At 34.5% G+C, this 20,945-nt stretch overlaps 1 protein-coding gene across 3 annotated transcripts in view; it reads right to left on the bottom strand.

Annotated features, from left to right (window-relative positions):
• The window catches only part of alpha-Catr (alpha-catenin related), a 791,894-nt gene that overhangs the window by 39,089 nt on the left and 731,860 nt on the right, over window positions 1-20,945 (bottom strand). For all 3 annotated transcript variants that reach the window (XM_081755693.1, XM_081755675.1, XM_081755683.1), the window contains 4 exons: window positions 18,975-19,134; window positions 15,747-15,868; window positions 8,241-8,291; window positions 6,182-6,457 (listed from right to left, as the gene is read on the bottom strand). In XM_081755693.1, the coding sequence (XP_081611819.1) occupies window positions 6,182-6,457; window positions 8,241-8,291; window positions 15,747-15,868; window positions 18,975-19,134 (609 nt within the window). The remainder of the gene's footprint in view (window positions 1-6,181; window positions 6,458-8,240; window positions 8,292-15,746; window positions 15,869-18,974; window positions 19,135-20,945) is intronic.

Genomic DNA, 20,945 nt, shown 5'->3' with positions numbered 1-20,945 from the left:
CCAATATATTTCAATCAAAAATTTTCTTGTAGGCATTATATCTGGAGAACTACATATAGTGTAGCCAAATCCAAACTATCACTCAACTCAACATAGTGTGCTTATTCTTTTTTTTTTAAAAAAAAAAAAAAAAAAAAAAAAAAAAAAAAAAAAAAAAAAGGGGCCGTTCAAAAATTTTGTGACCCCTAATCCAAGATCCAATATATTTCAATCAAAAATTTTCTTGTACGCCTTGTATCTGGAGAATTACATATAGTGTAGCCAAACCCAAACTATCAGTTAACTCCGTATGATGTGCTTATTCCGTAGAAAATACGAAAACTCTATTTAGGGGCCGTTCAAAAATTTTGTGGCCCCTGATCCAAGAACTAATTATTGGTCAAGCTCGCAATATTTTGATGCACTTTTTGGGATCGTTCCTAAAATTCTTGTTTACATTTTTTTTTTGAACAAGATTGTACACACTCTTTAATTAAAAGTTGATTTCTACCTTATTTACCACCAACTATAAAGTGAATCACACTACGCAGATAAAACCGTATGGTCTCCCTGATAATATTACTAAAAAAAAAATCACTTCTTAACAGTTTCTTTTTGTTTTGTAATTAATTAAAAGTCAAAAATTTGTTCTGTTCTTTTCTTTTCTTTTTTCCTTTCTTCACCGCATGAACAAGGGAAAACATAAAAAACAAAACAACAGTTAACATCTTGTTGGCAACTTGGACTAGAACAAACCAATATAGATCCTCACTGTAGAAAAAGTGACTTTTTCGATACACTACCTTCGGCTTTCTCTGTAAAATTCACTACTTACTACCAACGTCTGCCTACTATATTTCAGTTTATGAGAGCAAGTCCTTTGAGAGATGTATTAGTAGTAGTCAGGTGGATGAAGAGGGGTTCCTAAGGCTTGGAAGAATAAGAAGACAGTGGAGAATGCCATGTCAAAAGATATTTACATTTAGTAATAGTAATAATAATAATAAAAAAAGAGAAATAAACAAACTACTATAGAGCAGATCAAGCAGAACTAGATCCAATACATGATATGCAAAGTACAACAACATTTAATACTGGCAACAATCAATGGTACAGAAAAAAAATACGTAGAAAAGACATGCTTTTTATTATAATCATATGATGCTTTCCTTCTTTCTTTGAATACCTTATTTATTGTTTAAGTTATTTTTTTGGTCACTTGAAGCTACATTGTTGCATTGTAATTTTCCTTCTGATTATTGCATTTTTTTTTTTATTTATAAACTACTTAACGTTACTTCTCACAGGAATGCAATTACATAAAGAATAATACTCCAAACCCAAACCAAAGCACTTAGTGTAACAGGGCTTGAGTCGCTCCAACGCCATCTGTCAGCGAACGGCTGAACTAGAGCCTACCGACGAGCACGTGGTCAATGTGCTGCGTCACCCTGTCACTTATGAGCTTTCTAGACCTAGTGGTCCTCATTCACGTGGCTCTCCGGTTTGCCTCACGACGCTGAGCGGACGCCGAAAATTGCGAAACACAGCCCGGGAATTGAACCTGGGACCACGTGGACATGAATCCAACGATCTAACCATTAGCTTACGATGTCCCCTAAAGAATAATACGATAACATAAATTTAGATTATGCTCGTTACGCATCTATTCTAAAATTCTGTTAGCATGCATTTTCTCCCTGTATAACATATAAACATTATTTTTATATTTGTTCAAAATAGGAATATTTCAGTATTTAACTGGCAAGCTGTAGAAAGTCGTGTAATTTCATATGAAAAAGCTTCCTCACTTGTTTAGATATCAATAGAGTAGCGTACAATTTGGCAAAGCAAAATCGGAAACGTATTCAAATACATTGACGAAACCAGCAGGCTATATAGTTAAACTACTAAATTTAAGAAAAATAATTTAAATTTTAGATTTGAAGAGTATTTTGTAATAACTAAGGCCCGCATAATGTATGAGAAATAATCAGTAATATATATATTTTATTTAAAATTAGAGAAGAATTTCCTAAAGCTATCGAAAAACTAAGAAAAATGTAACATGATGTTTCCAAAATTTCAATTAAAGTTTCTGCAACTTCAAAAACAGTTTGGTGGCCTCTTATAGATACAGAGAAGTTACCAAAATTTCAATTAATCCCGTTATTTTACGAAAACACGTAGCATTCACTATTACTAAGCCAGAATACGAGGACATATGTGGTTTAAATTATCAAATTTCCATAAACTCCCTGTTACAGCGTAAAGTCGACTGAATGACTGCTTCGGTTGGAAAAGTTAATTAGAAAAATATGTATTGATATAATTGAGCGGGGTCTAGTAATAACATTTTAATGAAGAAATAAAAATTTCATCAAGCTAGGTCATAACTTATTTTAAAATGTAAATTCGCTCGCCTATTCCTTAAAAATAATTTAAATATTTTATTGAAGTCAAGATTACAAAAACAGTCGATACTAGAAATTATAGTAATGAATTATCAAGACTCAAAGAACAAACTAACATCTTCATTACGTCAGAATAATTATTTTCCAAAATAACGATCGATAATTTTGTAAGTTTATTTGTAGATTTATATGATGTTCCGTACTTGAGATATTTGTTTACTCGTTAAACATAAAAAGAAATTTAGTTAAGTGGTTATCCTACGATAAATATTCTCTATAATGAATCTATTGAAAGTATAATGTTAATATTATTCTTTAAGTAAAAAATATTTGGTTTCATTCTCGGATAAATCACAAAATTTTATTGTAATACATTTAATTTTTAATTAAATATTCTCTAAAATTAATTTTCAATGCAACAATGTGCCTCAAAATTAATAAATCTTATCAGTTTTATTTTAAATCAGAACAATACATAAAATGTATGACCTACAAAAACTTACAGGTTGATAAACGCATTATTTTTTTTAAAACCTTATTGTCCCTGGAAAGATACTAAATGAAGAAAGTAAGAATACAATGGCTTGCAGCTTTTTGTTTAAACATTTTTGTACCTACTAAAATATTACTCAAAATATTCTGAGTAACATGTAAATTTCACGTTAGAATTTGTTAAAGTTTTAAATGATTTATTTACAATAAAATTCTAATTTGTAATTAGAAATACTTAGTCTTTCTTAGACTACAAGATCGCTATTAACGTACATAATGTAAATTGAGGTTACGTTACGTTAAGATTATAGTCTTGTGTAATAATTCTAGGCAGTCAATGGGATGAATATAATGAAATAGGAGAAATAATCTTTTTTTTAACGTTAATAAGCTACTAATATATAAACTGAATCATACGAACAATTTAAAGGAACAACTTTTTCAATTTTTAATAAATCTACAAAATAACATGAATTTATGCATTGATGTTCTTTTCTCTCCAAGATTTTACTTTTATTGGGATTAATCTCCATGTTTACGGCTGTAGACTACAGGTACTATCCTATTATTCTTATACCGCTGATCATTTACATATATATATACACATTGAGTGCTCACTGAATTGGTACCCTCCCGACTGGGATTTTTGCAGAGAAAGAACACACTCGAGGTTACGTGTTGGCAGACAGTACACTGTTGCAATGGGAGGTAGGCAGGATTTATCCATATTCCAAAGAGCATGATTGTAGATGCCTGAACAACAGATGCGTCAATAACTTGTCGGACGCGCCCGTCCCAGCGTAGTGAAGGCGTACAAGAAGTGGCAAGAAAATGGGATAACGGCCTCCAAGAGATGGAGCTGCAGGCGCGTACGGAGTGGGTGTCGCGTCAAACTGCTCGTGACAGCTAAACGAACCATCAGTGTCCGGGAATTGGGTGACTAATATAGTAGTTGATACAAAACACCCATATCTAACGCAACTATGAGGCGTACACTGGCGCGCATGAAGTTCCACAGCAGACGACCCACACCCAACACACACTCCTCACGACTCGTCACCACCAGCTTCGTCGCTCCTCGGCACAGGAGCATTCTAATAGGACCGCAGAAGATTGGAAAATAGTATGTTGATCCGATACATCATGGTTTATGCTACACTACTTGGTCGGGCACGTGCGTGTGTGGCGCCAACAGTACGAAGCTATGGACCCCTCATGCATGGTGCGTAATGTACAGGCAGCTGAGGGCGGCTGTATGGTTTGGAGATGCTTCTGTTGGCATGGACTAGGGCCGTTGGTGTGCATGGACCCTACAATATAACAATTCTACCCACATGGAGATGGCATTTTCCAGGACGACAATTCACAATGCCGCCGAGCCAGGACTGTCTTGCTTGGCTTGAGGAACATTCCACGCAGCTGCAACATATAAATTAATCCCCTGACTCACTGGATCTCAATCCTACAGAACATCTAGCGGATGTTGTGGAACAAGATCTTCGCACCATGATTCCTGCACCAACATCTGTGGGGATTCCATCAGGAATATATGGTGTCAGATCCACATGGAAACATATGAGCAACTTGCAGTATCCATGCCACGCCATGTTTAAGCCATCCTTTTTGCAAAATGTGGACCGACAAAGTATTAAGTAGGTGGTCGCAATTCAGTGAGCACTTAGCGCAAAGAAAAGTAAATCTGGGGGAAGAATGGTAAATTTGGGTCGAAAAATGGTAAATTTTAGTTGAAGAATGGTAAATTTTGGGTGAAGAATGGTAAATTTTTGGTGAAGAAAGGTAAATTTGGAACAAAGAATTGTAAATTTGGGGCGAGGAAGAGTAAATTTTGGTTGCAGAAGGGTAAAGTTTGAGTGAAGAATGGTAAATTTGGAGCGAAGAATTGTAAATTTGTGGTGAAGAATGGTAAATTTTGGTTGAAGAATGGTCAATTTGGGATGAAGAATGGTCAATTTGGGGCGAAGAATGGTAAATTTGGAGGGAAAAATTGTAAATTTGGGGTAAAGAATGGTAAATTTGGAGGGAAAATTGTAAATTTGGTCGAAGAATGGTAAATTTTGGAGGAAAATTATTAATTTGGAGAGTTGCACCCAAGCCCTTGGGGAAATTGACATCCCTGGTCTCACTTCATAGTCGTAATGAGAAAAAAAAAGTTATTTTCCTACATAAATCAATGTATTAAATTTTCAAAATGGCATAACAGCTTTAAAATCTATAATTAGGTAGTTCTCCCGCCCTTTTGACTTCTCGTAATTATTTAAATATGACAGCAAAGAAGATTTTTATAAAAATGTTTGACTTATTAAAAGTGAAAAATTACTATAGTAAAAACAGCTTCACAATTATATCCAACGAAGTTAGGGTTTGCGGATATTTTAAAATATTTTAATTACAGCACTGATTTTATTATTGAAATTGAACCAGCGGTAATGATGTTTATTTCTCAGAGTCACTAAAAACAATTTTCACCATCTTTTTTTTTTTTCTTACAATAACTGTAAAATAAAAAGGAAAGTTAAAAATGTGGAGATCATAATAATAATTTTGAATATGGTGTCAATACGTTAAGAAACTTTTATGACGTCACAACACTGAATTGTTAAGGCTAACCAAATGGTAGAAGTAACTCCTAACATTTACTGTCCAACAATGTAAGTTTTAGATAATTATAATGGTATTAAAATTATTTCCGAATATCTTTCCAAATAATTAATTCACTTACAAAGTTGTTTAAAAGTTTCTTTTTGTGGTGCAAAAAATCAACAAATTAATAAGCATTATTAATAATAGATAATAATTCATTTAAGAAGAATTATTTTTAATTTCCTTATCAGTAATAACACGGGCAAGTCATTGTATTTTTTCACTTACAATAAAATGAAATAAAAAGAGTTTAAATTGGATATTAATATTAGGAAAGCATTTATAGACAAATCTTAGCAAGACTCACATAATATACCATATTTTAACATATCAATCAACAAATAATAAAAAAAAAGAGAGACATTTTGACATCATTTTAAACAAAAATAATTTCAGTATAATGTCAAGTCTTTATTCTGATGAAAAAGAAATCAAACAACCACCTTTAATTAGAAGTTCGTAATTAAAAAAATAATAATAATAGTAACAAGAAACAGACCACACAAAGGATTGTATGACATTAATTCAACACACTCACTTAAGATTTCACTTAACAATATACAATTAGTTGCATACTCAAAGAAGAAAACAAACATACCCAAAGAGATAGCAGATGATGAGAAGAACAAACGTACCTGATACGAGAATTGGCGTACCACTTTGTAAAGTCTGTTAGCCTCTTCCGCAAAGTACTCAGCCTGTGTGAACAAGTCCTGCGTTGTTTTGAGAGCGCCTTCCCCTCGCGTGAACTGATACATGCTGAACGCCATGGACGACATGTTCTTGGCACGTTTCACAATGTCGTTGTTTTCTTCCAGCGCTGCGTTCTCCTGCCATTTTTCCGTCTCCGCGTCCATCTCCGACGAGATCAACTTCATTTCCAAGCCAGTTTTCGCGATTTTCGCTTGTTCCTGGTGGGAAATAACATATAATATGCAATTAATTATTTGTTCGCTGTGAAAAAATTGAATAAAAGATTATTCTTACATTTCTCGTTGGAAACAATTTATATTAATGTATCATCAGTCTGGCTTTCTTCTTCAAATATAAACAGGTTGACTAAGGTGTTTATGAAACTAAAATTGAATAAAGAAGAATTTATTGTTTCTAGCTTCACACCCTGTTTAAGTACTGTGGTTATATAAATAGCATTTATAGTATTCAGTGCCCGTGCCGTGGAAAATCAGCGCCCGGGGCGAAAGTATACGACGGTGCTACCGAACATTATGAGTAAGGTCGACAGACCAGCAGCGAAGTACCGCTATGGTTGGCGCGAATCCTTAGAAAATTTTAAAAAACAAACCCTCCTTTTTTTTGATTTTGAGCACTTTTTGTTACTTTTTCTTCCATTTTATATATGTGCATATGCATTTTCCTAACATTATAGAACCACTTCCTAAAGCAGAAAGAGGATTTAAGTACATACTAGTTTGTACTAATCTAAAATATTCCAAGTAAATTTTCCTCTCTCTTTTTCTTTCTTTCTTTCTTTTCTTTTTTTTCTTTTCTTTTTTTTTCTTTTCTTTTTTTTTCTTCCGAATTTTGCGCCCCCTTACTTCGGTGCCGTCGCCCCGCTCGACCTCCCTCCTGGCACGGCACTGATAGTATTAACGCAATTAACACGAGAGATGGACTGATAAACCTTTTCACCTGGGTAGGGACGAGTACCTTCATTTTGCAAAAGTGTTCAAAAAAGTATTAAATGCATTATTATTATTTGAAGTATAGAATAATAGGAAGACTTATAAAATTTATAATTTAAACTGAATACATGTAATAAATAAGTAAAAATAATCCCTGAATAAAAATAATCCAACAATTACTACTTCCTTGTTTCCATTCCGAAAAACACATATTTCTAGCTTTTAAATACGAAATTATATGAATATGCAAACAGACATTTTGTCCCTGGCAATTGTAGATGTCATGTTTAAACATAAAACCTCACGATAAACGTATTTCTGTCATTTCCCTATTCACCCTTAGGACCCACCCCTGTGTACGTTCCTGCTCGGGACTATAAACATGGAAATAATAGATACTCTGTTTGAATGGCTACTTGGCGATCACACCTAGAAATGATTTTTTTTTTTTTTTTTTTTTTTTTTTTGCGCGAAAATCTCAAAGCAGTCCAGGTATACAAATCATGAGCAGTTAATATTTCTTCAACTTTTTCTCTAAATTTCCTTACGAATTTTACTATGCTCCTTTGTGATTGAATAAGCGGTGTGTGTACTTTTAGTATGCGTGATCTGGCTTCGAATCCCACTGGAAACACGGATTTTTTGTACTTCTATATATAAAAAGCCATAAATAGAGAGAGCAACTGGAACCTATATACTGACTATATCCATCTGGTCGGAATAATTTTTTCTTGTCTGTCAACACTTTTCTTTAATTTTTTAAAATGTTTTATAATCATCTTTAGCATTATATTTTCAGACTGTAATTTTATATATATATATATATATTTAACTTTATGACATCAAGTTGAAAGCAGCTGAAATAAGAAATAAGCCTGAGTTGAGATGAGCATAGCTCGATGCTTAGTTGTAAGAGTTTGAGCATGAGTTCGTTTCCAAAGACGTTTTACAATCCTGTTCAAAATGAAATAGACAATAACAGGCGGCATGCAGTACGAAAACTATTAACACTGTTCAAAGTGCCAATTGTTGATGGCTGTGTTTCTCTTACCTCTGAATCTAGACGCACAGGTTTCAGTGGCTTGCTAGTCGTCCCATGTTTCTGCAACCAGTAAAACGAATACCAATCAAACTACAAAGGAAATCAGGAACTGTTCATGACAAACAAATTCATGGCTAAATCAGGTGGAAAAGGTACACGTACGTACGAGGGTATCACCATTTACTTGGAATTCATTTCGGTTAAATGGTAATAACTCGAAAATGAACAATTCGTTTAAAAATATCAGAAATTCTGTTTATAGAGAAAGGAAGTACATAATACTGCGTACTGAAATTACTTTCAAAATCACAATTTTATATCGCCTCACAATGTTCCCAACTTCTTTCTCTCATTTTCTCAAATCAATAACCATGGATGTCCACAGGCGGGGTGTACGGTGTAGTTGCGCCCATAATATTTTTGGGGGGGGGGGGACATAATTTTTCATTAAAAATGGTACAATCAAACTGACGAATATAAAATTTCAGACGGAGAAAGGTATATTTGGGGGCAAAGAATAGTAAATTTTGGGGGAAAGGTATCAAATTTTGGGAACAAAGAATAATAAAATCTGGGGGAAAGAATAGTATATTCTGGGGGCAAAAATAGTAAATCTGAGGGAAAGAACAGTAAATTTTGGAAGAAGAATAGTAAATTTGGGAGAGAATAGAACATCTGGAAGATTGCGTCCAAGTCCTCGGAAGGGGACATCCCTGCAATAACGAAATAACAATGAATATGGTAGCTGTTTTGGACAGAAGACCATTCAAGATTTATAAACTGAACTAATAGTTGATTTTAAGATCTTTCATGTATAGCCTAGAAAAAAATTACCGCATATTACTTATGGTATAATAAAATACGCCATAAGATATACGGGATTTACGCCATCGGAGGGATACGCCTTCAGATTTCCGAGATATACGGGAAGCTCTATAAGTGTGCATTAGGTTACAAGTACTCATTACTTTGACGTGCTCCTACACTGGCGATCCTCCTTTAATTTCAATAGTTACTCTTTTATCTTCTTCAGGGGAATGAATTTTGATGAGGCTTTGACGTGTCACGTCATCTTATATATTTTTGAAGTTGTGAATACTTCTTCAATAACTTCAGTATAACTTGAATATTAGTCAAAACTAAATTATGTATAAAATAGTTCTTGTACTAGAGTTTTGTAACAGTTTTCTTATGTAAAATAAATGTATTAGTTTTTTTTTTCTGTAAACGTAATAAGTGTAGTGTATTTACAGAAAAAAAGATAATACATTTATCTTGCCGAAGAAATCTGTTACAAAACATTATCTAGTATAACAGTTATTTTACACATAATACAGTTTTAACTGTTAATGAAGATAACTGAAATTAGTGGGAAAAAAAGATCCATAACTTAGAATATATAAGAAGATACTGCCTCCTCGAAACTTCATCTGGGTTCAACCCTTGAAGAAGATTGCAGAGCAGCGATTGATTGATTTGATTACAACACCGAGGTAATATGAGAGATGGACCTACAGCTTAATGTGGGATCTGAACCACATAAGCTCCTGACGGAAATCGAACCCGATTCTCCCACACCAAAGGCGCGTACGCTAACCGCTTGGCCACGAGGAGTAGAATTGAAATTATAAGAGAGCTAGTGTAGTGTTGATTACTCTTTTCGCTGGGTTGGGTTGAAATAAAAACTTATATATATATATATAATAGATAGATAGATAGATAGATATAGATAGATAGATATCCCTCTCCCCCAACTTCGAGGGCTGAATTTGGACTTAAACGGCGTTGGATATGTCACTGGTCATCTCAGCAACCCCGGAAACTATGGATTCAACACTAATGTCGGTCATTTTCGATCATTTTACGATATATATATCTCCTCTCCTTTCCTAAGTTGCACCGTCAAAGTGAAATGATAAAAAAGCAACCCAGTATTAAGGCACGTAGTCACTTTCGCTTTTATGTATTTCCCCCTTTCCCTCCCCAAACTTGCACCGTCAAAGTAAAATGATAAGAAAAACATACCAGGCCCGAACTTCATCTATGTTGAAATTTTGATCGAGATCGGTCAAGTGGTTCAAGAGTTATTAAGTTACAAACATGGTCGCTTTCATTTTTATATATATGTATAGATAAAAGTATACTCTTCTGTAGGAACCGTCAGAATGGTTTGCACTAGTTAGCACTTCTTCGCACACGGCCTCAAATATCTCATATTATTGCTAATGCAATATAAGAAACATCTCACAATACTGACCTGCAAGTATTCCTAGGACAACCGAAATTCTTCAAAGTATCATCGATATTTCGAACACGTTTCTCGAGTGCTCATCCTCCAGGATGGTTTTCAGGCCCGCAACCAGAGCGGGGGCCAGGGGGCCTGGCCTCCTAAACATTTTGTAGCCCCCTCCAGACCTTAATACAAAATGCTATTATTAATACAAAAAACAATTTGTAAGGAGAATGTTTAATGACTTGGCCCCTCCTAACGTATCCATGCCCCCCCCCAGAACATTGGTCCCAGATAGGTAGATAGATAGATATAATTCTTTTGTGACATGTAGCGACGTACGCAGCAATGAAATTATGGTGTGACGAAAATATCTTGGAAATGAATTATCCAAGATAGATGGTTGTCAAAAAGTATTTAAAAGATCTTCATCCAGCAATGGATCGACAATTGTTAACAATGCTATGTATGAGTTTCAAATACAAATAACCCTCATTGCTTCACTCATATTCCCAGTTCACATTCTTGATATCTGAGCATTTGAGATCAAGGAATAAACCTCTATATCTCTTCTGAGAGATGTTATTTAACCCTGTAGCTGTAAGAATTTCTAAGAACAAAGACACTTAAAATAAAATTTACCGTTCCCCCCGCCCTCCATTAATCTTCTCGTATGTACAGAGCAAAGTAATGTTCTTCAAATAGGTCAATTGTTTTTGCTGTGAAAATTTGTATTCTACAAGTTCTCCAGCTGGAATTTACAATGCACACAGTTGCTATGCTAATAGAAATACGAAAGATATAGAAATCTGTTCTTCATGGTTTATTTTCGATTGCCGAAAATGGGTTCTGGTACGTGAAGTTGCCACCGCCCATTTTGATTTTGGTATAAATTGTTCATAAATCCTGGACAAATGAAAATTTTATTAGTACAATCGAAAAAAAAAAAAAAAAATCTGCATAGTTTAATTTTCGGATTCTGAAAATGGGTTCTGCCAGGTTTAAACACATACTTTGTTTGACTTCTTTCTTTCACGTTTTGGCTTGATGATGATGATGATGATGATGTGTATATGTAGGTTTATTTCGGTATAACAAACGGTTCTGCCAACTCAAAATTTTTAACAATCGGTTCGCCCGAACCGGCTGAATAGCACCACTGCATTCAGGTCAGCATTGTGACATATTAGTTGACGTATTAGGAAAATATCTCATATTAATTTGTTTAAACATGCTAAAAGTTTCTGACATCCATTCTCTTTTCGTATTTACATGGGAAATAGTGATCGCGAGCATTAAGAAGAACTTAAAAGGAACTAAGTCGTAAACTTCCTTATGGTATTTAACAATTCCTTTTAAACCATTAAGAAGAAACTAAACATGGGGCATAATACAGAGATAACTTTCTTTAATACGACTGAATGCAAAGCCGTCTTTTAAGTGGATTCCTTGAGACAGTTTTATAGATCTGTCCAGACAAGCATAAGTCAAATAATTTGCGAAGTATATTTTGTATACGAATGCACACAAATAAAAACCAAATTTATACGATTTCCTTCAACACCTGATTTAACCAAGAACACACAACACAAAACTACTCTGTGTTTAGTATATATATAAATTTTGCAATTGAATTAATTCTTACAATATACGTGTACAAAACTATTAATTAGTGAAGTGTAGTGACTAACGAACTTAACACTACGATACATAAAAGGGACAGTGGTTATATAATACCCTACAGTGCTTTAGCTCCAAAAAAACAATATATTTGTGGTAACTCACCCTTTATACATAAGTTTTCTTATTAGAATTACTTGAAGAATATTTTACGGAGCCTTCAAAAAGCCTCCATACATTAAGGTCATCGTCTACTTTCTTCGTTTCGACGTAAGAATTACATTTTTTTTAATACTGTCCATCAATGCCTTGTTAAAAGCTATGCGAAAAATTATAACATAGTTATTTTTTTAGAGTTAATATTTAATGTTATTTATATTATCAACTACAACTTATTTAAGAATAAATTTGTTAGATGTAGGGTTTATTAATTCACCAGATTTTCTTTTACTATATATATATATATATATATATATATATATATATATATATATATATATATATATATATATATATATATATATATATATATATATATATATATATAATAATAATAATAATAATAATAATAATAAAGTGACCAGATTCCTAGAGTTGCCAATTTTCTATACGAAAAACCAGGACACCAATTTCAGGCTATACTCCTGTGCTAAGCAAGAGTGCCATATCTACACTCAACCTGAAATTGAGAAAACGGAGCATCAAAGTTTTTGCTCTTGACGCTTCCAGTCTCTTAACAAAATTCACGTAGCACTCTACTAAAAAGTGTACTGAAATCATTTAAAGATAGCAAAATGGAAATTAAGTCTGAAGGAATCATAAAAAAAACATTAGAAAAAATGTTGCTTACCGTATTTCGGCATGCACAAAACCATTATAAGTTTAGCATGAAACGCCGTATATAAGGCTGGATATTTGCAATGTAAAAATTACTTTATTCTCCGATAACGCAGAGATACACTAACACTGGATTTCATTATAAATAATACCATAATAAACACAATTGGCAGAAAAAGAAAGGTGTTCTTAACTCAAAACTAGTTTGTAAATTACAATTTCAACTAACATGTTCTCATCCAGTTCAGTTTGCATTGTTACGTGTTGGTAACTCTACCCAAAATTTTCTTCGATTTGTTGGAATGACTTGTTTCAGGGTGACCAAAATATTGTCTGTCTTGCTTGCAGGGAAACCTCGTGGTCCTTTCAGTGCATCTGGAAAACACATTCCATTTTTTCGAGATGCTTTCTTTGTCAAGAAAGCAGTGCGAGTTTTAAAATTTTCCTCTGGTTTGTAAGGTGTTTTGTACAGGAGCTTGTTTTCACCTCGCACTGCTTTAACTTGCACCTCGCACTCGCGGTGTCTTTTAAATACATCCGAGGAGTATTTTTCTTCAGTTTGGTTTGTAAAGAATAATCTTTCCATTCCTAAAAGTCATTGACACCCATGCTGATAACTTGCACATGGCCTTTATTGGCCTGTTGAACTGCAGTAACGAAGTCTTCGAAATCATATGTTTTTCTCTGCTATTTAAAAGATAGTTCAACTTTTTAAGAGATGGTGAAAACTGTCTGCTGACATGAATGAGTGACCTGGTTCGAAATAAATTGAAGGGTCAGGGGAAAGAACCAGAGATATTCATTAAATAACCATTGCAATTACATTGTTAGAAAAATAGTTTTAAGTTTATATCATGGTAAATATTGTATATATGTAAAGAAAAACTTATTTTTACAGCAAATTATAAAATTGGTGTTGGAGATATCGATTTTTTTTTTGGACTGAAAGCGTTCTTCCCCCTGGCCCTTCAATTATGTGTATTTCCCTGATTTGTATATCACTGGAGTTGACCACCCTTACTAGGAAACTGTAGAAAAACCAGTTCTTGTTCTGACTTGCACACTTATCGAGCCACAAGACAATTGAAGAAGAATCTCTCTGCTTGGTGAGAAACACAAAAAAAGTGCTAATAATATCTTCCTTACATCGTCCCGTAAGTGCCTCATGCCAAAGAAGGGCATATGGCTTTAGTGAAGACCTCTCTCCTACTGGATCAAACGTCTGATTGTAGGCTATGAGACGAGTTGTAAATAATACTTTCTGAATGTGCCAATTCGTGGTAACAATATTTTCTGTAAATCACCAGAAAAGCGAACGACACTATCACTGAATTTCCCTTCAGCATGTTAGCGATAAAGCACACGTGAATCTGCTAAAGTTTTATGTACCTTCCATGATTCACAAACATTACACTGGTCACGTAAATTGCTTTCATGATGTTCATGTAACTTAAACTTTTCACATTTTTCACATTCCTCACCGCCCAATTTTGCAAAAGAAATCTTTTGTTTACGCATCGTACGTCGGTAGAGTTCATAGGTCTTCAGTTTGGGATGTGTTATAATAAAATCTTAGTGCATCAGGTTAATAGTCACATCCCTAGGTAGATATTGGACAAAAGGCGCATGTTCACGGCGATAGTGTGAAATCGAAGTATTGAAAGATTCAATGTGATCAATGATCAAGTCTTTTGGACCTTTATTAAGTGATGGCTATTTCCCTCTGTTATCCTGCGTAGTTTGAATTGCACAATTTGGAGTTTTCGACAAGATATGTGGCGATGTGGCAATGAAGAACGAAAACCGGGACAAACAGGCGTCTCGAAAGCCTTTTTCGGAACATTTAATTATTTCATTGAAAACAGGGACTGTCCCGGAAAACCGGGACGTCTGGCAACCCTACAGATTCCTAAAGGACTAAAGATCCATACACTTCACTAATCTGGCGATGCATTTCAACCGCTTTCACGTCTTTAAGATACGAAAACAAACCACAGTGCGTACGTCACAGTCGGCGGAGGCATTTTAACTACCCACAAACAAACATAAACATGGTCGAATGTTTCCGTAATGGCGCTTGTAGCTTGCCAACAGATGGTACACAACGCAGCATGCTGAGCGCAACGCTGCAGCAGCCGAATTTCTAAACGGTACTTACTTAAAAAAAAAAAAAAAGGCTTTGTATTTAATCAATCGTGATCTGTAAGTAATCAAAATTTGTGTAAACTCTGTAACGGATACTTCTCTTTTACGGATAAATAATCATGTCTCATCGGAGTAACCTCTCTGTAACGGACACCTCTCTTTTACGGATAAATAATCATGTCTCATCAGAGTTAACCTCTCTGTAACGGATACCTCTCTTTTATGGATAAATGATCATGTGTGATCGACGTAACCTTTCTGTAACGGACATCTCTCATTTACGGACGAATAATCATATTCCATCACTATCCATTATTTCACTGTATCTATTTAAAGTTACAGTGAAATAACAAGTAACGGACAGTATTAAGTTCGACGAAAGCGGGCACTTATGCGTCCAATGAGGAATCTTGAGAACAGCAAGACATATGAGCTCAGCACTTCCACTCACAGTGAGATAACTAGTCACTTTATTTATGAATGCTACATCAATACGTGCGTTCGATATGCAGGGATTATATTCATATTTATAAGTGAAAATCATTAGAAACGAATATTATTGGAAACTGCGTTCTCATAGACCTTAAGAACTAATCCTGTATATATCGAGATCTGCTGAAATACTACATATTAAGTAAAGCAGTGTAACCTTTAAAATATTACCTGAGATAATAAGTACATACCCCAGGTCGAGGAAGCGACATATACACTTGCTTTTCAGGAACACGCCCCCGACATGATTCAGTAACTTCACGAGCTATGGTAGTGACATCTGTCATCAAAGCCTGCCACATATCGGCAAATACTACAACAAAAAAAAAGAACGTTTGTTATTAAATAAAATAGACCACATAACAATCATATGCAATTAGACTTAACTCACATACAGAAGAAACAATCACTGACTTGAAAAGGCGAAACAAAATAATAATAATAATAATAATAATAATAATAATAATAATAATAATAATAATAATAATAAACTCTCAATGGAAATCCACCAATATTCTTACGCTTGTATTAACATGTATTTTAAAGGTGTACTAGTGTAAGATTTCTTGCGTTACTTATGAGTTGCTGTATGAATCTAACCTATTTTGATTCATCTTATTTCCGAACTGAGGAAACATCTAACTTTTCGCACATTCTGAGATTATAATAACGTGAGACTGTTAGGTACCAATCCTAGTGTCGAGATGACGTTTGAGCAAAACATCTCTCTGTGTAGTAGTTTTGAAGACCATTATTAAGTATACCACATAAGAAGCTTGAGTGATTACCTTATTATTTCAGATAGTGGAGTTTCGTACGTTGAATGAAGAAGTCCACTTACAGATTGGCCGAAATATGCCTGACTGGGTCAACATTGTAAGTAGTTGCTTAAACGAGAGCCAGGGAAAGCAGTGCCAGCTGCAGTACACACCCTACAGTTTACTGGTCTTAATGAGTACCATACACATATTTAAACGACTATCTTATTGCTGAATGGCCCACACTATCCACTGAAAGCTATGTAGTCTGATACACAGCCACATACACACACATGAAAATAAATAAATACAAGTTCCGTGCACTGGACCCCAGGGTATGGATCCGATGTATTTTGTTACACAGAATCCAAATTTAGAAACCCCATGGTATGGATTCGATGTATTTTGTTACACAGAATCCAAATTTAGAAACCCCAGGGTATGGATTCGATGTATTTTGTTACACAGAATCCAAATTTAGAAACCCCAGGGTATGTATTGGATGTATTTTGTTACACAGAATCCAAATTTAGAAACCCCAGGGTATGGATTCGATGTATTTTGTTACACAGAATCCAAATTTAGAAACCCCAGGGTATGGATTCGATGTATTTTGTTACACAGAATCCAAATTTAGAAACCCCAGGGTATGGATTCAATGTATTTTGTTACACAGAATCCAAATTTAGAAACCCCAGGGTATGTATTGGATGTATTTTGTTCCACAGAATCCAAATTTAGAAACCCCAGGGTATGTATTGGATGTATTTTGTTACCCAGAATCCAACTTTCGAAAACCCAGATGATTGACCTCGTCATTTTTTTTATAGGTGAAGAATGTGTGTCCTCCCTTTCCAAAATCGCTCAAATTTTTCGCCCTAAAAGGAATTAACACAGTTAATCGTCCTGGAATTTTAAAATTTAGATTCTGTGTAACAAAATACATTGAATCCATACCCTGGGGTTCGCTGCACAGTACTTTTTTTTTTTTTTTTTTTTTTGTATAGCAGTGTTACGTTTATACTTGATATCAAAAATAGCTCAAGTTTCTTGCCCATAACAAAAAAATTGTCGCTCGCTGTAATTGGAAGATCATTAACTAAAAAAGCTGCCCACTTTGTGACAAAGCACTATATTATACATAAAATGACGAAATGAAGTAAATAGTGTTCTAGTTTAATGGTCAATGTGAAACGAAGAAGAATTTTACACCCACTTTTCGTCCCATGTGGCAATCTTTCAGCAAACGCATACCACGCGGATTTTGCAGCAGTTATCGGCAGATATGCACTATCCCTGGGTCTGAGCAGGAGTCGACTCATGTGGCACAATGCAGCAGGTCCTAACGGTTCTTCCAACGTCGAGAAGGTAATGTATTACTGTGGATTGGGACAATGTCGAGTTGATTTGACAATCGTCGTGTGCTGGTGGATGGATTCTCCTCAATAATATGTCCTCAGAATCTGTTATCCTGGGGCGACCGGACCGTGACTGATCTTCAACATTTTTACAACCTGCGTGAAATTTCTGGAAACTATAAATTGCTGCGCTGTAGTTCACTGCACCTTCTCCTTTCGCATGGCGCATGTTTCGGGTTGTTGTTGCAGCGTTATGCTCGAGTCCGAACTCATACAGTAACAGATCACGTATCAGACTATGTTGAGCATGTTATTGCCACTGCCACCAAAAAGTTATTGAAGATACTGATGGAGTCCATACGTGTTCAATAGCACGACTCTTGGGCTTGCTACAGTAACTCTTGCGCTAGTTTGACCTTACACTTACATTCGATTATGGCGTATACACGTGCCTGCTATTCGGATTGAGAAAATATTACAATACTTATAACTCATTCTTGTATATTCCCAGAAGGAAGTGTTAGAATGGGGACATAGACTTTTGGACTTTTCACTCTTCAAAAATATGTATACAGGGTGTTACAAAAAATGTGTCACTATATTTTGGGAACAGATTTCTCACATCAAAATAAGAAAAAAAGTACTCTTGCATATTGTCAAATTCTGTATCGTGTCAGAGTGACAGGGTTGCCAATTTGGAATCGAAAATCGAATCGAGACAATTGGAACGGAACAGAAAGATGTACACATACTTCAGGAGGTGATTCGTTACATCAAAAGAAGATAAAAAGTCCTCTTGCATGTTGTCGAATTCCGCATTGGTAAGAGTGACAGGGGTGCCAATTTGGAATCGGAACTCCAATCGTGACAACTGGAACAGAATAGAAAGATGTGCACATCAATGCACCATCCAAGAGGACTTTTTGTCTTCTTTTGATGTTACGAATCACCTCGTGAAGTAGTCTATGTGCACATCTTTCTATTCCGTTCCATTTGGCTCGATTAGAGTTTTGATTCCAAGTTGGCACCTCTGTCACTCTTACATGACGCGGAATTCGACAACATGCAAGAGGTCTTATTCTCACGTGAGGAATCTGAGGATATTACATCTCACGTGAAGAATGTAATATGAAGTGAAATGGGAAAGGTTCACATGATAATTTAAATAATGGGTAATCCAGAAACCACATTTTCACATTCTTATTTCCTTAACCCAAAGATTAAAATTGTAAAAGAGAAGAAATAAATAAATAAAATAAAAAATAAAATATTACTATACTTGATAATTAAACTGTATTCTTACCTTCAAGGTTTTCTTTAGCTATTTTGGAAGTAGGGTGCAATGATAACGTATGAGCAGCGGTGACAACTTGTGGACCATATATTCGAAGATTGATTTCAGTGTATTTCGCTGAGACTTGAAGCGTATCCGATGAAGCCACATGTCGCATTAATTTACAAACCTACAAATTATAATAATGTTAATTATTAAATTGTTAATTTTTACTTTCACACTGTTGAGAAAACAAAAATAAATACATTAATAAAGGAAAATTAAAGCATTTACGATGAGCTGGAGTGAAGAACTGACCATAAGCACGGAATGCACATTGCAGAAGAGAAAAGTATCAAGATGGAGCAAAGAAAAAGTGGAAGTATCTCCGAGTGCTATTAAAAGAAAGACTATCCAAAGGATTGACTGATTGATTTAAAATGAAAGTATTTCCGGATCGTACTATAAGACTATCTAAAAGATTAACTGATTTATTTAAAATGACAGTATTTCCAAATTGTATTAAAAGAAAGTATTTATGATTTAAAATTAAAGCGTTTCCGGATCATATTAAAAGAAAGACTATCCAAAGAACTGACTGACTGATTTAAAATAAAAGTATCTCCGGATTGTATTAAAAGAAAAACTATCAAAAGAATTGACTGATTGATTTAAAATTAAAGTATTTCCAAATCATATTAAAAGAAAGACTATCCAGGGGATTTACTGGTTGATTTAAAATGAAAGTATGTCCAGATTGTATTAAAAGACTATCCGAAGGATTGACTGATTGAATTAAAATTAAAGTATCTCCGGATCATATTTAAAGAAAGACTATCCAAAGAATTGACTGATTGATTTAAAATGAAAGTATTTCCGGATTGTATTGAAAGACTATTTAAAAGATTGACTGATTGATTTAAAATGAAAGTATTTCCGGATCGTATTGAAAGACTATTTAAAAGATTGACTGATTGATTTAAAATGAAAGTATTTCCGGATCGTATTAAAAGAAAGACTATCCAGGGGATTGACTTGTTGATTTAAAATGAAAGTATTTCTGGATCTATTGAAATATTACCAAAAGATTGACTGGTTGATTTAAAATGAAAGTATTTCCGGATTATATTAAAAGAAAGACCATCCAAAGGATTGACTGATTGATTTAAAATGAAAGTATTTCCGGATTGTATTAAAAGAAAGACTATCCAAAGGATTGACTGATTGATATAAAGTTTAAAGTTTCTTTTTAGCACAGGGCTACATGACGTGAACCTACAGCTCATACGGAAATCTAAACTGGATGAACTCCCACCGGGAGTCAAGCCTAAGTCTCTTGCACAAAAGAAAAATATGTTAACCGTATAACCAGACTGTAAGCACAACAAGCCGTAGGATCTCGGAAAAGAAGGCTTTATTATGGTGACGAAACGTTGCAAAACTAAATATCTGTATTGCTTGGCTCAATAAAAGTTACAAAGAGAATGAAAGGAAGATAGGAGATTGTACGTGTACACTCTTGTCTAAAATTAACATTTTATTATTATAACTATTATTACTTTAATTTTATTTCCACAAGTACTCTAATCCAGAGGAGGTCATTTCCTTCAAACTTCACTCATTGTAACCCTTAAACCAGAAGGTCAGTACTTACCAAGAAATAAAGTACCATACATAAAGACATACATACACTTGGAGTGGAACTATCTGCACGCGCATGCTTACGCCGGGAGTTAATAATAAAGTGTTAAATAACATTTGGAAAATATGATTTTCTTTAGTCTTTTACAAAAAATAAGTAAATAAATAAATCTTGAATTGGTATCTTACGGATAGAATAATGTGATAAGAAAGAGTTTATTTTGTGCAAGATGGGTGGTCTTGTACGATGATCTATGCACCGGTTAGCTATATAGTATTCAAGTTCGGAACCATGTACGTGGTAGAACAAACTTTGACTCTTAGGTACTGCATAACATAAAGCTAAACCAACCCAGCAAG

Source organism: Thermobia domestica, chromosome 1 (genome assembly GCF_964235325.1).
Source record: "Thermobia domestica chromosome 1, izTheDome1.hap1.1, whole genome shotgun sequence".
Lineage (NCBI taxonomy): Eukaryota > Metazoa > Arthropoda > Insecta > Zygentoma > Lepismatidae > Thermobia > Thermobia domestica.
Note: the sequence above shows the minus strand (reverse complement) of the source record. Positions and strands in the feature narration are given on the sequence as shown.